At 47.6% G+C, this 17,272-nt stretch overlaps 1 protein-coding gene across 1 annotated transcript in view; it reads left to right on the top strand.

Annotated features, from left to right (window-relative positions):
- The first annotated feature begins 541 nt into the window (after window positions 1-541).
- TMEM145 (transmembrane protein 145) overlaps window positions 542-17,272 on the top strand; it is a 30,741-nt gene continuing 14,010 nt past the window's right edge. The window contains exons 1-4 of the mRNA XM_060276518.1: window positions 542-697; window positions 11,603-11,677; window positions 12,144-12,221; window positions 16,752-16,838. Coding sequence (XP_060132501.1) covers window positions 542-697; window positions 11,603-11,677; window positions 12,144-12,221; window positions 16,752-16,838 — 396 coding nt within the window. The remainder of the gene's footprint in view (window positions 698-11,602; window positions 11,678-12,143; window positions 12,222-16,751; window positions 16,839-17,272) is intronic.

Genomic DNA, 17,272 nt, shown 5'->3' with positions numbered 1-17,272 from the left:
ATTGGCATCTCTGGTGCTGGAACGTTACAAAACAAGGTAGTCTGGGAAGTGACAGGTCCCTGCTCCGAGTAGCATACATACGCAGTCTAAAAACTGAGAACCTACTGGAAACACGTGAGGATGCGAAGGACGCCTCCAAGGCGGTTTCTGCGAGCTTTTCACGCCAACAGATCCGTGACGGCACCGCCCAGTCTGCTCGGGCAGTTTGAGTCCTGTGATATTTCTCTCCGTGCAGAAGAAATTGGTCTTAGGCAGTAGTACGTCTTCATAACACCAACACACACACACACACACGCCCGAAAATAAATAGCGGAGTGGTTTTTGTGAAAAAATTTTTTAATCCATTCTCTGCACAGCGCCTCCATCTCTTGCAAGGAGGAGACACATCCCCGATGCACAAGATTTGGGAGTGGAGGAGGAAGAAGAAGGCTGCTGCTGTGTTGTGGGGTGTGCATTTTTTGGAGGGGTTGGGGAGGGGTTGAGCTCGTGTCTCTTTAAACGGGAGCGCGCAGGGAGCCGAGCCCGGCTGCTGGAGCCGGCCATGGGGTTGAGGATGGAGCTGCCCGCACCTCTGCAGCGCCTGCCGGGGGCTGTGAAGCTCCTCGCCGTCTCCTTCCACGTCCTCCTGCTACTACTGCTCCAGGCGCCCCAGACCTGCTGGGGAAAGTACGTGAAAGGGAACATCAGCACCAAGGAGGTGAGTGCGCATCTGGGGAGATTTGGGGTGGGGGTGGGGGCGGGAAGAAGGAGGTGCTCTGCCTTCTATCGGCGCTTGCAGAACCGAGCCGGGCCGCCCCACTCGGGGGCCCACGCGGCGCAGGCCTCCCGGGGCTCCCTTGCGCCGATCCCCGCTTCCTTCCTCCCCAAAGCCCCTGCGCGCTCGCTTATGATGCGCTTGCTGCGGTAACTGGAGCCAGAGCGCTGGCGGGGCATTGCTGCGCGCTCTCAAATGTGACCTCTCTCCCGCCGCCCCCCCCCGCCCCCTTCTGCCAGCACTGGAGCCTTCTCCCTTAAAAAAAGATTTTCTCCCCATTCATTTATGACATTTGCAATGGCCTTTTTTTGCCTGGGGGAGCCCAAGAGGCTCAGATAACGCCCCCCCCTCAAATAAACCACCCACCCAGATAGGCTTTTATTTGGATTCTCCCCCACGATGGGCTTTGGACGTGGCGAGATGGTTGCTAAGGCAGCTTCCTCTTCTGCCTTGACGCCTTGGAGGAGGCGGTGGGTAGGGAGATTATTCCAGGATGTAGCTGGAATTTGGGGTGGAGGGTTATTGGAGGGGACGTTCCGGATGCCTTCCTTCACCCCCAAATGACAAACCGGGGCTTCGTTGTTCTCTACCAGGAAAGGCCAGTCTGCTTGCTTGTAAAAAAAAAGGGGGGGGGGTTGGATCCATTTCACTGTTCTATAACTTTTGCACCCTGGAGCTTCCTCCGCTAGGCCCACCTCATAGGGTGCAGGCTCAAGGCCGTGCAATAGGTCACTTGTCGTTTAGCACACAGCCAGCAGCCTTTGCTGTTTGGAGTGGAGCAGTTAGAAGCGAGGTGGGTGGCTGTTTCTATCGCCTATTTAATGCATGCATAGATGTGGAATAAAAAAACCAGGAGGAGGCTTGGTGTGTCAATAACTAGGGGAGCTAGTTATTCTGGACGAACTAATCTGATATCAGTGGGGAGGGTCTTGGCTCAGTGGCAGAGCAACTGGTTCAGTCCTTGGCATTTCCCATCTAGGGATGGGAACAGCCACTGTCTGAAGCCCTACAGAGTTGCTGCCAGTCAATGTAGACAGCACTGAGCCAGATCAGTAGCCTTCAACCTTTTCAGAACCAGAACCCACTTTTAACTGAAACATGCATCCTGGATCCCACTTCTTAATGCTTTTACCAGACTTTTTTTTGGGGGGGTGGTAGTTAGGGGAGGGGTAGGGGACACATCATGGTCCTTCTGGGGTACTTGGCCCACCTTTGGTCCCCACCCTGCAATGAACTCTCACCTCTGGCTCCTGGAAGCTGTCAGCATGCAAGAGCGACCACACCCCGGGAACGGCTTCGACTGGCCGGCTAAACCAGGTGAGGGTAGCAGATGGGTCTCAAACCTTCAGTGAGCTAGGGACTTCCCCTGCAGGGAGAAGACAGGTTCTGTTGGATTGAGTGGAGGAAGCCAAAATGGGTCCAATGGTCAAGAAGGCAGTTTCTTCATAAGCTATAGAGGGAAGTTAGGGGCAAATTGAGAAGGAAAGCTCAGATCTTAAACCAGGCACCCCCAAACTGCGGCCCTCCAGATGTTTTGGCCTACAACTCCCATGATCCCTAGCTAATAGGACCAGTGGTTGGGGAAGATGGGAATTGTAGTCCAAAACATCTGGAGGGCCGAAGTTTGGGGATGCCTGTTTAAACCTCTGTTGGCTTGTGGGATTGGAAGTCTTTGGGAGAAGAAAAGGCTAAGGAGTAAAGTAACCCTGCTCCAACATTTGTATGGTGGTAGCGCTCCTGTTGCAATTCACCTTGGACCAGGTCATGACCCATAAATGTGTCCCAAACCACCAGTTGAAGACCAGTGAGCTAGATGGACTCTGACTGACTATAGAGTGGCTTCCTAAGTTTTTGCTGTTTTGCCTCTTTGCTGTGTGGGAGAGCATGACTGTGGGTCCTTCCAGGCTGTCACTGTTTTGGGGTGGGATTCACATCTCACACCAACAAATTTACGTTGCAAAATTGTAGTTGATAGGGAGGTCTTCATTTCCCAACAAATTTCCCAGCAAATCTGTTGTTGTGTTTTGTGGTTTTTTGTGTGGTTTTTTTTTTTTTTGCAGTAAGGAAAGTGAAGGGAGAATGCCCTGGAAAGTGTGGGATAACACTTGCTTTGATGCAACATCGTCTAACCTCCCAGCAAACACATCACAATGAATACTCATGGAATAGCCAAAATCATCTAATCTCCTTGCAAACAAATCAGGCTAAATGTGCAATAAGCAGGTTGTCTGTAAGTGCCTTATGCCACTGGAGCAACTTTTAGAGGGGGTCATCTAGACTTCCCTTTGCATTGCTGTTTCTAGGCACAGCTCTGGACTTTAAAGCTCTCTGCCCGAGTGTTCCCTCCTCCCCCTCCCCTGCACCCGGTCCCGATGCTTTCTGAAGGAAAACCCGTGGTTTACCACTGAATCGGAGCAAACGGAAACCCACAGAAAACGCAGTTGCCATTTGCTCTGATTTGGCGGTAAAACACAAGTTCCCCCCTGAGGAAAGCGCTGCAACAAAAAAATAAATAAATTAAAATAGACTTTCAGACACAGGGCTTTAAAGCTCGGACCTGTGCCTAGAAACGTGACACAAAGGGAGGTCTGGATGATGAGCCCTTGGTCTCTTGCACCCACAAAAAAACCAGCAAAGAGTCTCATGTCACCTTAAAAGACTAGCAGACTTATTGTGATGTGATCCAGAGTCTGCAATATCGGAAGCAGAAAGTGTTATCTTAAGTTGGCGGGTTTGTGTGTATAATATACTTTCCATATACTGTAGATGGATACAGACAGGAAGAAGGGAAATGGGACTGAGGCATCTTCTGTAACAGTATTGTATAAAACCAAGATCTCACCCTATCACACCGCTGTGGCTCAGTGGTAGATCATGCAGGAGGTCTCTGTTTCAATCCCTGGCATCTCCAGGTACGGCTGGTAGGGTCCCATTCCAAATCCTGGAGAGCCGCTGCCAGTCAGTGTAGACAGTACTAAGCTAGATGGACTATTTGGTCTGATTCAGTATAAGGCAGTTCCCTAGGGCTGCCACCTCTCCTGATTTCCCAGGACATGTCCTGCAGTAGTACGCCTCCGAAAATGGCATCCTGGATTACTTTTCGGAAATTGTGCATATGTCCTGGGAAACCGGCAATGGGTTAAATCGTGCCGAAAATGCCTTAAAAAGCTCCAAAATGTAAAAATAAAATAAAATAATTGTAGCTTTTACTACAACTTTTGGGTTTTTCCTTTAAAAAGCTCAACAATTTGGGGTGTCCTGGTTTTTACTTTTTGAAATATGGCAACCCTACAGTTCCCTATGTTATAAACCACAATAAATGTTCTTTCTATGTATTTACAGTCAGCAGTGCAGCATAACTGCTGTTGTAAACGATCGCTTTACTTGCTCTATAGCTATATAGAACATTGCCACAGACTATATATATACTTTTTGAGTTTCGTTGTCGTTCGGCCTCCTTCTGCTCCCTCTGCCCTTCCAATCTCTCTATATACTGCATGCTAGCTCAATAAACCTTACTATGCAATAAATTTGTCTGCTTTGGAGCCGCCACCACTTGCCGTTTCTTAGGCCATAGAAAGGGTAGGTGGGTGGACTAGGGGCGGTTAGCTTTGGGACTGCGGTATCTCCTTAGCGACTGGAGGGTCTGGGAGCAGGGAATGAGCCAGTGATTTAGGGTGCAATCGCCAAATACCCTGGGTTATTTGATCCAAAGCACATCTTTGAGTTTTTAATGTCAACTAATGGACCCACTTTAGCCCATCTGCTAATAAATTGGGTAAAGGACAGTTAAATCCTGTAATTGGATGTTTTGCAGTAGAATGAAGATTCTAATCCACTTTACATGTGATGGTCACACTGTACATTTAAAGCATATTTAAAGTGCATGGTTCCGTCCCCACAAAGAATTCTGGGAACTGTAGTTTGCCCCTCACAGACCCACACTTAGCGAACTGAAATTCTTTGGATGAAGGCCTTGTGCTTTAATTGTATGTGAAAGCGCAGAACAAGAGACAGTATTCCAGGTTAAGTCATCTGATGTTAAAGCACAGAAATATAAGGGCATAAGAGTTGTGTTGCATCAGACTAAGGGCCTTACACCTCTTTCCACAGGTGTGACATGAACACAATAACCCTGCCCTGTTGTTGTTTTCTGATACTGGAGATAACATATGGCCATTGTGACTCGTAGTAGCCAATGATGGCAGGAATTTTATATTTTTGTGTGTTTGGCCACCAGAATAACCAGCACCTCTTTATATATATATACAACCACTATTAACAAATTACAACAATCGCTTTGTGCAGAGCCACCCCCAAAGAATCCTGGGTACTGTAGTTTGAAAATGTGCTGGGAGTTGTAGTTCTGTGAGGAGGGAAACTACACTTCCCAAGGTTCTTTTTTTGAGGGGGGGGGACAACTTGAGTTTTAAATGTGTACTGAATATGCTTTAAATTTATGGGGTGGATGTGCCTTCCATAAATGAAATATGCTTTAAAAATGAGAATTAGCTCCCTAGATGTTGTACCCTGATTGGCAAAACATTCCTGCCCTGTAAGGCCCTTGGGGTCTCTATCAACTTTACAATATGATTCTGGGAATCTATCCTCTTCCCCAGCTCACACCTGACCACTCTGAAGCTGCATGTACATACAAGAGGTTGGTTAACCTAGATTAATTAATACCAGTCCCAAGGGGTACTAGTCACCACTGATAACCGCTACACCCCTGCAGGATGGCTGCTGTCATTGGAATTGTCTTGAATGTGGTGGTGGGCCACATTTGCACCATATATTTAAAGTGCTACAATGCCACATCAAACAGTGATGGCTCCCCCCCCCCAAGAATTCTGGGAGCTGCAGTTGTTAGGAGACACCCCCTCTGAGCTACAGTTCCCACTGTGGTTTAACAATCAATCCTCTTTCATTGGGAACTCTGGGTATTGTAGCTCTCTGAGGGGAGTAGTGGTCTCCGGGCGACTTTCAGCACCTTTAACAAACTACAGCTCCCAGAATTCTTTGGGGGAAAGCCATGGCTGTTTAAAGTAGTACCGTAGTGCTTTAAGTGTATGGTGTGAATGTAGACCATTGACCCATTTAGCTTGGTACTGCCTGCTGATTAACAGCAGCAGGTTTTCAGAAGGGGGGCATTCCCAACCCCACCTAGAGAAGCCGGGATTCGAACCTGGAAACTTCTGCATGAAAAGCAGGTGCTTTACCTGAGCTCTTGCCCCTTCTCACAACTTTAACACGGCGCCTGTTAATTGCTGTTTGTTTGCAGGATGCAGCCGCCGAGGCAGCAGGCCTCACAAAAAATGGTATTTTTTGAGGCAATGTGCCCCCAGGGGTTTATTTGGGGGGTGTTTCGGAGAGACCTGTGGCAGGCAGATAAAGCTCAGGAGGCTGCTTGAAATCCAGGGAGGGGTGTGTACAATCTGACCCCCCCCCTGGATCCTTCCCCCTGCCTTTGCCCCAATTCTCGGATTTTGCTTGTTTCCTCTGCCTTCTTCAGCCTCCGGTACGGTTTCCGTGGAAACCTTGAGCATGGGTTGTTGCCATGGGAACGCAAAGGGGATTTTAAGGGGAAGGAGTTAGGCCCGGGAATCGGACAGAGGAGAAAGAACGAGGAGGAAAGAGGCTTGTTTCCTCAGATATCCATTTCCCCCTGGGGAGGTTTTATATACCTCCACCTAATATTATATACATACATTTCTAGACCTGGCAGACTGCTGCAATATGGTCTAGCTTACATTCCTCCTTCCCTGCCTGTTCTCCAAGTCCTTCGATCTGCCTCTCTTGCCTTTTCCCCTGACCCGAATTATTTCAGCCCCTCCTCTTGAGACTTTTGTCTGTCTCAGTTCTCAGCTGAGTCTATCAGTGGCTATTGTCTAGTTGCAGCGGGTGATGGCTTTGGCCCAGGAAACTGCGGTACGGTGACTTGACACCATTTGTGGTATCAGGTGCCAAAGAAACAACAGTAACTGCACGGTATTTCGCTGCACTGTTTTGGCCGTGTAGGGAAAGGAGGTGGCTGCGACTCCTGGAAGAATGGGGATTCCCGATGGTTGGATCGCGGACACAAACCCTTTCCATATCGGCATTGAAGTGGAATAAACGGGGTTATTCCTGCCGCACTCAACGCTGTGCATTTAAAGCGCTATGATGGCACTTTAAACAGTCATGGCTCCCCCCCCCCACGCAAAGAATTACAGGAACTGTCATCTCTTAAAAGTGCCGAGTGCCCCCCTTGTTCTCATCACAGAGCTACAATTTACAGAGTGGTTTAACAATCAAATCCCTCTGAGAACTGTAGCTCTGTGAGGGGAATAGGGGCCTCTGAGCAACTCTCTGCACCCTTAGCAAACTACGGCTCCCAGAATTCTTTGGGGGAAGAAGCCACAACTGTTGAAAGCAGTTTCTTAGAGTGGCGTGAATGTGGCTTCTGTGGCATTTCATCATCAAGGTTGATTAGAGTTTGTGCCAGAAGGAAACTGAGAGAACGCTGTCAAGGGGGATAGGATCTGACCTTTTTTTAGTACCCTTTACTCCATTTGATTAGTGTGAACTGTCACGTAGCTGGCTTTTGGAGGATGCTCTGGGCAATCGGAGCTTACGGTTTATGACCCAGGTATCTAATTTGCTGTGCCTCTTTGTCACTCCCTAAGGAAAGTCACTTCTGACTTTGAAGTTTTTCCCCTGAAGTCAATAAAGAGCTGGACTCAAAAAGCAAAAAGTAACCATGGAAGCTGACAAACAGGACATCAGATCACCAACATCAGTCTGCCCTCAGGCATCTCCTACCGGTCTACCTTCCTACTTGCCAGTAGTCAGGGGGTAGCTCTGCCCATCATTTGTCTCTGGCGCCCCCTAATGTTGACTTCCCTGCCCTCCACCCTACGAACACCAATGGGCACTAGCCACCACTGACTATGTGCAGGTCATGTGCAAACAGGAGGCATGGGAATGGGGGCGAAGATGAATAATAAAATAATAGAACTGTATAGTTGGAAGGGACCCCAAGGGTCATCTCGTCCAACCCCATGTAATGCAGGAATCCTGCCCGCAGCCGTCCTTGTGTGAGCTCGAACTGCCAACCTTCTGGTTAACAGCCAGACACACTGACCCATTGCGCCACCAAGCAGGGGAATGAAAGGGTTTGCAGAATAGGTGGGGATGGTGGCTCCAGGGTTTTTGCAGAATGTGAAATAGAAAAGGTGCTTCTTAGTTGCCCTTTGTGAGAGGGGGGAGGTGCAGGAGGTTATCACTGGGGGGAGGGGTTGTGTGCAAGGGGAGGGGGTTTCACAAAAAGGAGGGGAAGGCATGGACGTGGTGGTGAAGAGGTGAGAACAAGGGTGCAAGGTGGGGCTGCAGAATAGAAAAGTGGCTTCAGGACTGGGATTGGGAAGGTGAAAAGAGCTTAGTAGTTGCACAGGGTGGAAGCTCTAGGGGATTAATGGTGCAATGGTCAGGTTTGGGTGATTGGAGCAATTAGGGTTACAGCCCCGTTTGTGTTTGTGTGTGTATTCCCATCACTCTTTTCTCACTCTTCTCATTCTCTCTGGTGGTCAGGATTTTAAGCAGAGGTTGGACGGCCATCTGCCGTGGATGCTTTAGCTGAGATTCCTGCATTGCAGCGGGTTGGACATAGATGGCCCTCGGGTTCTTCTGACTCTACCATTCTAGGAATCTATAAGCAGAGTCTGTGTTTCATAACCTGTAAGAAAGGGCTGCAGGGAGGTCGACCATAGCTTCAATATTTAAATCGGGGTGGGGAACCTGCAGTCCTGAGTCTGATTTTGTGTGATCCAAAACATCAACTGGCTCTCTGGACATTGTAGGGCCATTCTCCCCCTCCAGACCACCGCCTCTGAGAATCTCTTCCTCTTTGGCACTGTGTGTGCATGTGAGAGAGAAATAGACAGAATAGACCCAAAGAACTATGCAATCCTGCAAACTCCACCCTCTTTTGGCTCTGTTCCCACCTACCACCAGATCCAGCCCCCTGGCTCCGCCCACTTGTGGTTACACCCCCGAATAGACTTTTTCTGTGTGTCAATGGCCCTCCATAGGAAAATGTTCTCAACTCTTGTGTAAAAACATTTGAGTGGAGTGACTCACTTCCCAGGAAACCATGACAACGCTGTTAACAAATGTGGAGTGGCACATAATCTACATTGAGAGTGCATCTTGAGACTCAAGTAGCCAACACTTTTGGATCCTGTTCCCAGATCTGGAAGAGGTCCAATGGTTGGAGAGGTCGAGCCTTTGAATATGCACTGTAAGGGAGCATATCTGCTTAGTAGATGAAAAGGAAAGTTGGTTCTAGGAGTCTCTGCCAAGACCATATCTATACTAAAAACCTACAAAATTCTGTGCTAAAACTGGTAAACAGGAGATCAACACCTATAGGTTCCCCCAAATAATCAAAGTACGGTATTATATTAACTGAGGAAACCAAGCCTTATGAGGAATGGTTGAAGGAGTTGGGTAAAGAGGAGACTGAGAGGATAGCCATCTTCAGAGTTCTAAAGGACTGTCACATGGAAGATGGAGCAAGCTTGTTTTCTCCTGCTCTGGAGGGTAGGACCCAAACCAATGGCTTCAAGTTAAAAGAAAGGAGATTCTGATTAAACATCAGGAAGAACTTTCTGATGGTAAGAGCTGTTTGACAGTGGAACGGTCCCCCACTGGAGGTTGTGCTCTCTCCTTCCTTGGAGGTTTTTAAGCAGAGGTTGGATGGCCATCTGTCATGGATGCTTTAGCTGAGATTCCTGCATTGCAGGGGGTTGGACTAGATGATTCTTGGGGTGCCTTCAAACTCTACAGTTCTATGATATGAGCCTATGATATTGAGAATTCTTTACAAGAAATCCCATGTGAACCCCACTTCTTCCACCCAGAACCCTGTGGTCTGGGGTCACAGAACCCATTACTGCAGCAAGATCCTGGTCTCCTAAAATGGAGTCAAAATCGTGAAATAGCCCCCTGCCCTTGACTAAAATAGGGACCCAGGTGGCTGCTGTGGGTTAAACCACTGAGCCTAGGGCTTGCTGATCAGAAGGTCGGCGGTTCGAATCCCTGCAATGGGGTGAGCTCCCGTTGCTTGGTCCCAGCTCCTGCCAACCTAGCAGTTCGAAAGCACATCAAAGTGCAAGTAGATAAATAGGGACCGCTACAGCGGGAAGGTAAACAGCGTTTCCGTGCGCTGCTCTGGTTCGCCAGAAGCAGCTTTGTCATGCTGGCCACATGACCCGGAAGCTGTCTGCGGACAAACGCTGGCTCCCTCGGCCTATAGAACGAGATGAGCGCCGCAACCCCAGAGTCGGACACGACTGGACCTGATGGTCAGGGGCCCCTTTACCTACCTTTACCTTTACTTGACTAAAATAAAAGATTCTGCTGCTTTCAGAACCAATTCCTGAAGCAGGCCACTACACCAGGCCACAGCACAGGGTCTGCCCGGTGCCCCCCTTCATTTAGGGGTCTGTAGCAACAAGCCGTTGCTACAGAGTGGGTCAGACTGGCCTGCCCTCTCTAGTTGGTGCACTGCGCTCTATTAAATTAATGACTATGACGTTAACCGCCTAATAGATTTCATTTTATGGGGATTGTTTGGGATGTTATTTATTCTTCCTACAGCCAAGCCGTAAAAATTTTTATGGTAACTGGTTGGAGCCGTGTTTGGGCTGCTGACACTTGAATAATTTTCAGGCTGGGTTGGGCTTATGCTAATCTCTCCTGAAATATAATGTTCTAATCATATTTGGATGCTTTCCACAGTGTGTTTCCATGGGATTGGGTTTGCAAAGGGCTGTGTCTCTAGGGTTTGGGCAGGAAGAAGACCCTCATGCAAGAAGACCTTAAAGGTTTCAAGAGGAACAAGGAAGCGGCTATATACAATTTCAGACCATCATACCCACCAACTGCCCCGGACAACCCAGGGACATCCCATTTCCCCCCTCAAGAGTACAGCGGCCATTTTGGGTGTCTTGCTCTCGTGTGATTTCTGGCCGAGATCTTGCTCAAAAAAAGCGCGTTTTTTTCCCTGGGTGCGCAATCTTGTGCGGGTCACGTGACTCGCGCGGGATTTGGGACCCAGAAGATGGTGTCCTGGGTTTGGATTTAGGAGTCTTCTAAAAACTGTTTTATTCTGGCAGGACTTTCAAATGTGAGATTCTTTGCCAAGCAGCTCTTACTGATGGGTTTGATGCATTCATGGTGATATTGTATGTTTAGTCTGTATACTGCGGCAGCTAGACTGGTGACTGGGAGTGGCCGCCGAGACCACATAACACCGGTCCTGAAAGACCTACATTGGTTCCCAGTACATTTCTGAGCACAATTCAAAGTGTTGGTGCTGACCTTTAAAGCCCTAAATGGCCTCGGTCCTGTATACCTGAAGGAGCGTCTCCACCCCCATCGTTTAGCCCGGACACTGAGATCCAGTGCCGAGGGCCTTCTGGCGGTTCTCTCACTGCAAGAAGCAAAGCTACAGGGAACCAGGCAGAGGGCCTTTTCGGTAGTGGCACCCGCCCTGTGGAACGCCCTTCCATCAGATGTCAAGGAAATAAGCAGCTATCCTAATTTTAAAAGACATCTGAAGGCAGCCCTGTTTAGGGAAGTTTTTAATCTGTGATATTTTAATGTATTTTGGTATTTGCTGGAAGCCGCCCAGAGTGGTGGGGAAAACCCAGCCAGATGGGTGGGGTATAAATAAATAATAATAATAATACTGCCTTGGGATATGTTATATATGAAAATGAGGTTCATAAATATATTAAACAAACAAACAAAATGGCAGAGCTGGTATGATAAGAAACAACATATGCACATATTCCTTCTTCCCAGGACTGGGTATTCTTGACTCGATTCTGCTTCCTTTCTGACTATGGGCGCCTGGACTTCAGATTCCGCTACCCAGAGGTAATATTTTTATCTTTCAATCATATTCCTTTTTTTTTTAGCCACCTCTTATACCATCTCAAAAAATTCAGTGCCTGCATAAAACTATTTTTTAAGGCAAGCCTCCGCAACTTCATATATGTTGACATGCTCTAATCTTCTTTTTAGTTTGCTATTTAATTTTTCAAAATATTTTTAATGACATTGAACTGCTTTTATTGACATATTTTGTCAAATAAGCAAAATAAATAAAAAGCCTAACCTTTTTCGTATATGGCAGGAAACAGCCCCCCAGTTGTGGATGGACTCCAAATCCCATCATTCCACAGCCAGCATGGCCTATGCTCAGGGTGATGGGACGTGGAGTCCGGCCACATCTGGTGGACCACCGGTTCACCATCCCTGTCGTAGTATACAATGTGTTTGTCGTGTTGGGCCTATGTTGCTGTTGCTATCCTTACAGCCGTCCTTCTGCTTCCCTTTAAAGGCCAAATGCTGCGAGAACATCCTTCTTTATTTTGATGATCCTTCCCAGTGGCCCGCCGTCTACAAGAAGGGAAACAAGGTCAGTTTGGATGGGTCATTCAGCTGCAGTTAGACTTCCCTTCAAGAGGTGAATATGTCCCTGTGGGTTAGCTTCTTCTCTGCAAGTTATGCACAGTCGCCACGGAGGTGGAGGGAGAGAAATTCAACTCAGGTCTCTTTGGAAGCCGAATCTTATCAAAGCCAGGCTTTTCTACATTGATCTGCATTGGCTCCCAGTACGTTTCCGAGCACAATTCAAAGTGTTGGTGCTGACCTTTAAAGCCCTAAATGGCCTTGGTCCAGTATACCTGAAGGAGCATCTCCACCCCCATTGTTCAGCCCAAACACTGAGGTCCAGTACTGAGGGCCTTCTGCCGGTTCCCTCGTTGCGAGAAGCCAAGTTGCAGGGAACCAGGCAGAGGGCCTTCTTGGTAGTGGCGCCCGCCCTGTGGAATGCCCTCCCATCAGATGTCAAAGAGAAAAAAAGCTACCAGATTTTTAGAAGACATCTGAAGGCAGCCCTGTTTAGGGAGGCTTTTAATGTTTAATCAATTATTTTATTCTATTTTTCTTTTGGAAGCCACCCAGAGTGGCTGGGGAAACCCAGCCAGATGGGCGGGGTAAAAATAAATAAATAAATAAATAAATAAATAAATAAATAAATTAATTAATTATTATTATTATTATTATTATTATTATTATTATTATTATTATTTTCAAAGCTATATGTGAACCAAAACACATCTGTCCTTGGAAATTCGCACTTATCAAAATTTTGCTTAACAACGTTTACAAAGAATGCATCTATGAGGGGAAAGTTTGCATAAGGATGAATATATTCGTGGGGGGAAACAAAACAAAAAGGCATTGTATATGGGAAAATTGCTTGCAGAAATGTGTCCATTAGCTATCACTGCATTTAAAAAATGTGTTTATTAAGAGAAATCTGTAGTAAAATGCTGGTGAACCAATGTCCTTAGTGATGTTGAACTCCTGCTTCCATCACCCCAGCCAGCATGGTCAGTTTTGGGGGGTGATGGGAGTTGTAGTCCAGCAATAGACTAGCATTTGTTTAGGCTGTCATAGCTTCTCCCAGAGGATCGGGGGAACTGTCCTTTGGTGGCTGGACTGAGAATTGTCTGCTACAGAGTTCCCCTGTTGCTTCCCCTCACAGAGCAGCAGTCCCAGGTGTCACGAGTCTTGTGGAGATGTTGTGGAGAGAGTTTTTGGAGGATGAGGAGGAATGGAAGGAGCTTTTGAGAACTGGAAGGTCCTAGGGGGTTAGGAGATGAGAACTTGGGACCCCGAGTGGAGTCTGACCTGGGTGAGGGTCCCAGTGAATTCCACTCATTCTTCTCTGACCAAGAATGAACTTAGGGGATAGAGGGGCACTGTGATGGCCATTAAACCCGGTTTAAGTTCATTGTGCTTAAATCTTCCTGTTTGGATCTCAGCTCATGTGCGATATTGCTTCAATCCTATCCACATTAGTTGAGAGGAAGTCCCGTTTAAGTCAGCTGCCCCCCCATCCGCTTCTGCAGTATAGGGATAAGAATGATGACCTACTTTGCAGGGTTGTTGTACAGATTACCGAGGTAATTTATGTAAAGCGATTTGAGCTCTTGGAAAGCTCTGCATGAAAAAAGCGCAAAGTATGATGGTACGCAGGTTGGTGGAATGACAGAATAATGCTCTATTTTCCATAGCCAGCAATTTCTTCTGCTCAGCAATCCCTTATTAACAGAAATTGCTCTTAAACTGGAACGGGTCAAGAATTTTGAGGTTTCTCTTTCAAAGCGGTTTAAGTCAGAACTGGCCGGGGTGAGCACTTGCAATTTCTTCAGCGCAGAGGGAAGCTGGAGAGGGGGAACCGTTATTAGGCACTACGAAACTGCAGCACATTTGCATATTTCAGTTGTACATAATTGACATAATTTCCATGATGACAATGGGTGTCAGGGAGCAGCTGGGTGCCTTTCTTGTGCGATGTAATTTGCGCGCTTTCTGGTGTGAGATTAGATGTGGCAGTTTCCGGAGATATGAGCATCGGCTATCAGCAGAGGCTCGTTAAGGCTTGGCGATGAGAAGTGTTTGCTCACAAAACCTTCCTGCTGCCAGAGGAGCCACGCTAAGGCCTGGTTCTACAGGTGTGCAAGGAAAGGCAGTGGGAGGGGTTGGGGTTGGGCGGTTGCTAGGGGAGACAATGGATTGCTCCCTGATCCCCTCCTGTCATCCTCTTCTTCTTCTTTGGCGATCACTCGTAGCCGAGTAAGATTTTCTTCCATAAACACAGTTTTAACAATGAGTCCGTAAGTGACTGTGGAGGCCAATTCTGGAACCACACGTCCTTCCACAGTGGGGACATTGGTTTCTGGGTAGCAGTTGATCACAGTGTGGAATTGCCAAGCGTGCCTTCCTCTTAGCACATTTCTTCCTTTATGTCCTGAGTTCGAGTGTCTTTGAAGCCCATGACGCCTTTGGTCAAGGCTGTTCTCCAACTGGAGCGCTTGTAGGCCAGTGTTTCCAAGTTGTTGGTGTTTATACTACTTTTTTTAAAAAAAATATTTGCCTTGAGACAGTTTTTAAACCTCTTTTGTTGACCACCAGCATTACGCTTTCCATTTTTAAGTTCGGAATAGAGTACAGGAGTTGCTTTATTGTGTGCTCCTATCCCATTCTTTGAGCAATGACGGCCGGCAGGGATTCCTGTGCTGACCCAGCTTTCCTTTCCTTGGAAGGTTAGTGGAGAAGCTGCTGTCTTTAGGATATGAGGCTTTATTTACACATATGGACACAGGATGGAGGGGCTCACGCCATCAGCACTCCCCCAGATCTTGCTTCTCCATTAGATTTCCAGAGAAGCCCCAAAGTCCAGCTGAGGCTCAGCACAGAGCAAAACATGCCCCTCTCCCTCCAGATTCCAGCCTCCAACTTTCAGATCACAAATACACCTCCCATATACAGCCCTGCCTTGGCCTACTGTTTCTCTTCTTACCAACCAGGTGAGGAAGGTAGCGGAAGTCCCGCCCATTTGTTTCTATGGCAACAGAGCTCACCCATTGAAGATGCAGCTTGCTCTTTTGACATGCAGGTGCTGGGTACTTAGCTGAGCAGCTAAGGTCGTTTGTTTACCTTGACGAAGGGAATAGTTTCTGTGTTCGTCCAGGTTCCATCTTAGGCTTCCCCTAGGCCCCGGGTTTCATCCAGACTGACCTTCCCCAGCTCTTATCTCGAGGCCAGGAGCATAGTGTGGTGATTTGGCTGGAGAAGGGGAGTTATAGGGTAGAAGGAGGATTGTTTCGATTTCTACCCCACCTTTTTCTCCAAGGAGCTCAAGGTGGCGTTCATGGTTCTCCCCCCTCCTCACTGAATCATCATCATCATCATCATTTTATTTGAATGCTGCCTTTCCATAGTTAAAGCAATGCTCAAGGTGGCTTACAATATTGAAATATTTGCATAATTACAAATATAGCAAAGTAGTCGTAAAAATAAATAACACACATTAAAAACTACATAACCAAACTGAACAATTTGCACATAAAAATAAAGATACAAAAAGTTAGCATCAGTAATATCGGTAACAACAGCAAAAACTTCCAATGAAACTTCTCCCAAAATTCCCCCGTCCTTGCTAAATCCCCATAGCAACCCTTGTGAGGTTGGTTAGGCTGAGAGAAGACAGTGACTGGCCCAAGGTCACCCAACCAGCTTCATGGCTTGAGTGGGGATTTGAACCCTGGTCTCCCAGGCCTTAGTCCAACACTCTAACCATTACACAACACTGGCTGGCACATCTAGTAATTCCCAGACTTCCTGCTGAGACAGACTAGAGTGGCATAGGAGAACCAGCAGTACGGGGAGGTAGAACTCCCCAGTTCCCATCAATCTATGACCACTGGCTATGCTGGCTGAGACTGAAGGGAACCGGAGTCCAGCAGCATCTGAAAGCCCACAGGCTCCCTACTGCTGGTTTAGAGTGTGAAAGATGCCCCACCTTGAAGGAGCCTACCATGTGTGTTTCTGCATACATCACTGTTCTGGGACAACTCCCAACCTGGACGGGGTCCAAGCCCAGAGCAGCATCTCATGCAGAGACGTGACAGGCAGTCTCCTCTGAGAACGGGGCATTGTGCTGAATCGGGAGTCTGAGAACGCTCCATGAAACCCCACGCGAAAACTGAGTGCAGCAAATCGTGCAGAAATGCAGCTGGCAGATCCTGCTGAGGGTTGGCGCTTTGGTCTCCCAGCCGCGTTTGGCTGTTTTATTTACTTGTGACGGACGACAAGAGGAGCCCTTGGTTTTGCACACAGATGCCAAGAGAGGTAAGCTACAGGTTAGAGCATCTTCAGATGGTGAATGATTCATAGGTAGCAAGAGCGGCGCTGGACATCGTCTCCAGGTCTGAGAAGAGCCAAATGTGCCTCCACTTTTATTTCAGGGAGAAGGAAATACCGCTTCTAAATGAACAGCACCACGGTCTTCTTTTGCATGTGGTCATCCTGCTCAGGGTGATGTTAGGGTGAGGCTCCTGCTTTCCCCCTTTTACCTCCTCTCTCCTCTTCCTAGGATTGTTTGATGAAGGAGTCTGTGATCCGCCCAGAGAACAATCAGGTGATCAACCTCACCACCCAGTATGCCTGGTCTGGATGCCAGGTAAGAATCTCCGGGACTTGAAAGGGGCTGTAGGGTTCTGGTCACCATTTCCACCATACCCAAAGACTTGGGATGTTGGTCATAGTAAGATCAGACAAACAGGCACGCAAACAGATTTGGCGGGTGCTAAATTAGATACAGGATGTTCTGAAGCAAAAAGGCGTGCAAAAGCTATTTGCACTTTCCAGAAACAACTGAAGACATTTTTTTGTTCCGACAAGCTCTCCCAGCTGGATGCATAGATCTCTGCCATGGGAGAAAACATGCATGTTTTAAATGTTGCCTGCTGTTACTTTCTGTGATGTGTGCAACTGCTTTTTAGCTGATTTTCTTGAATTTTGTATATTGCATGTGGAAGGTGTAAATGAGAGCCATAGAATTGTAGAGTTGGAAGGGACAATGAGAACAATGCAGGAATCTTTTGCCCATTGTGG

This window comes from Zootoca vivipara, chromosome 6 (assembly GCF_963506605.1).
Source record: "Zootoca vivipara chromosome 6, rZooViv1.1, whole genome shotgun sequence".
NCBI classification, from domain to species: Eukaryota; Metazoa; Chordata; class Lepidosauria; order Squamata; family Lacertidae; genus Zootoca; species Zootoca vivipara.
This window is presented reverse-complemented; position numbering and strand designations above follow the sequence as displayed.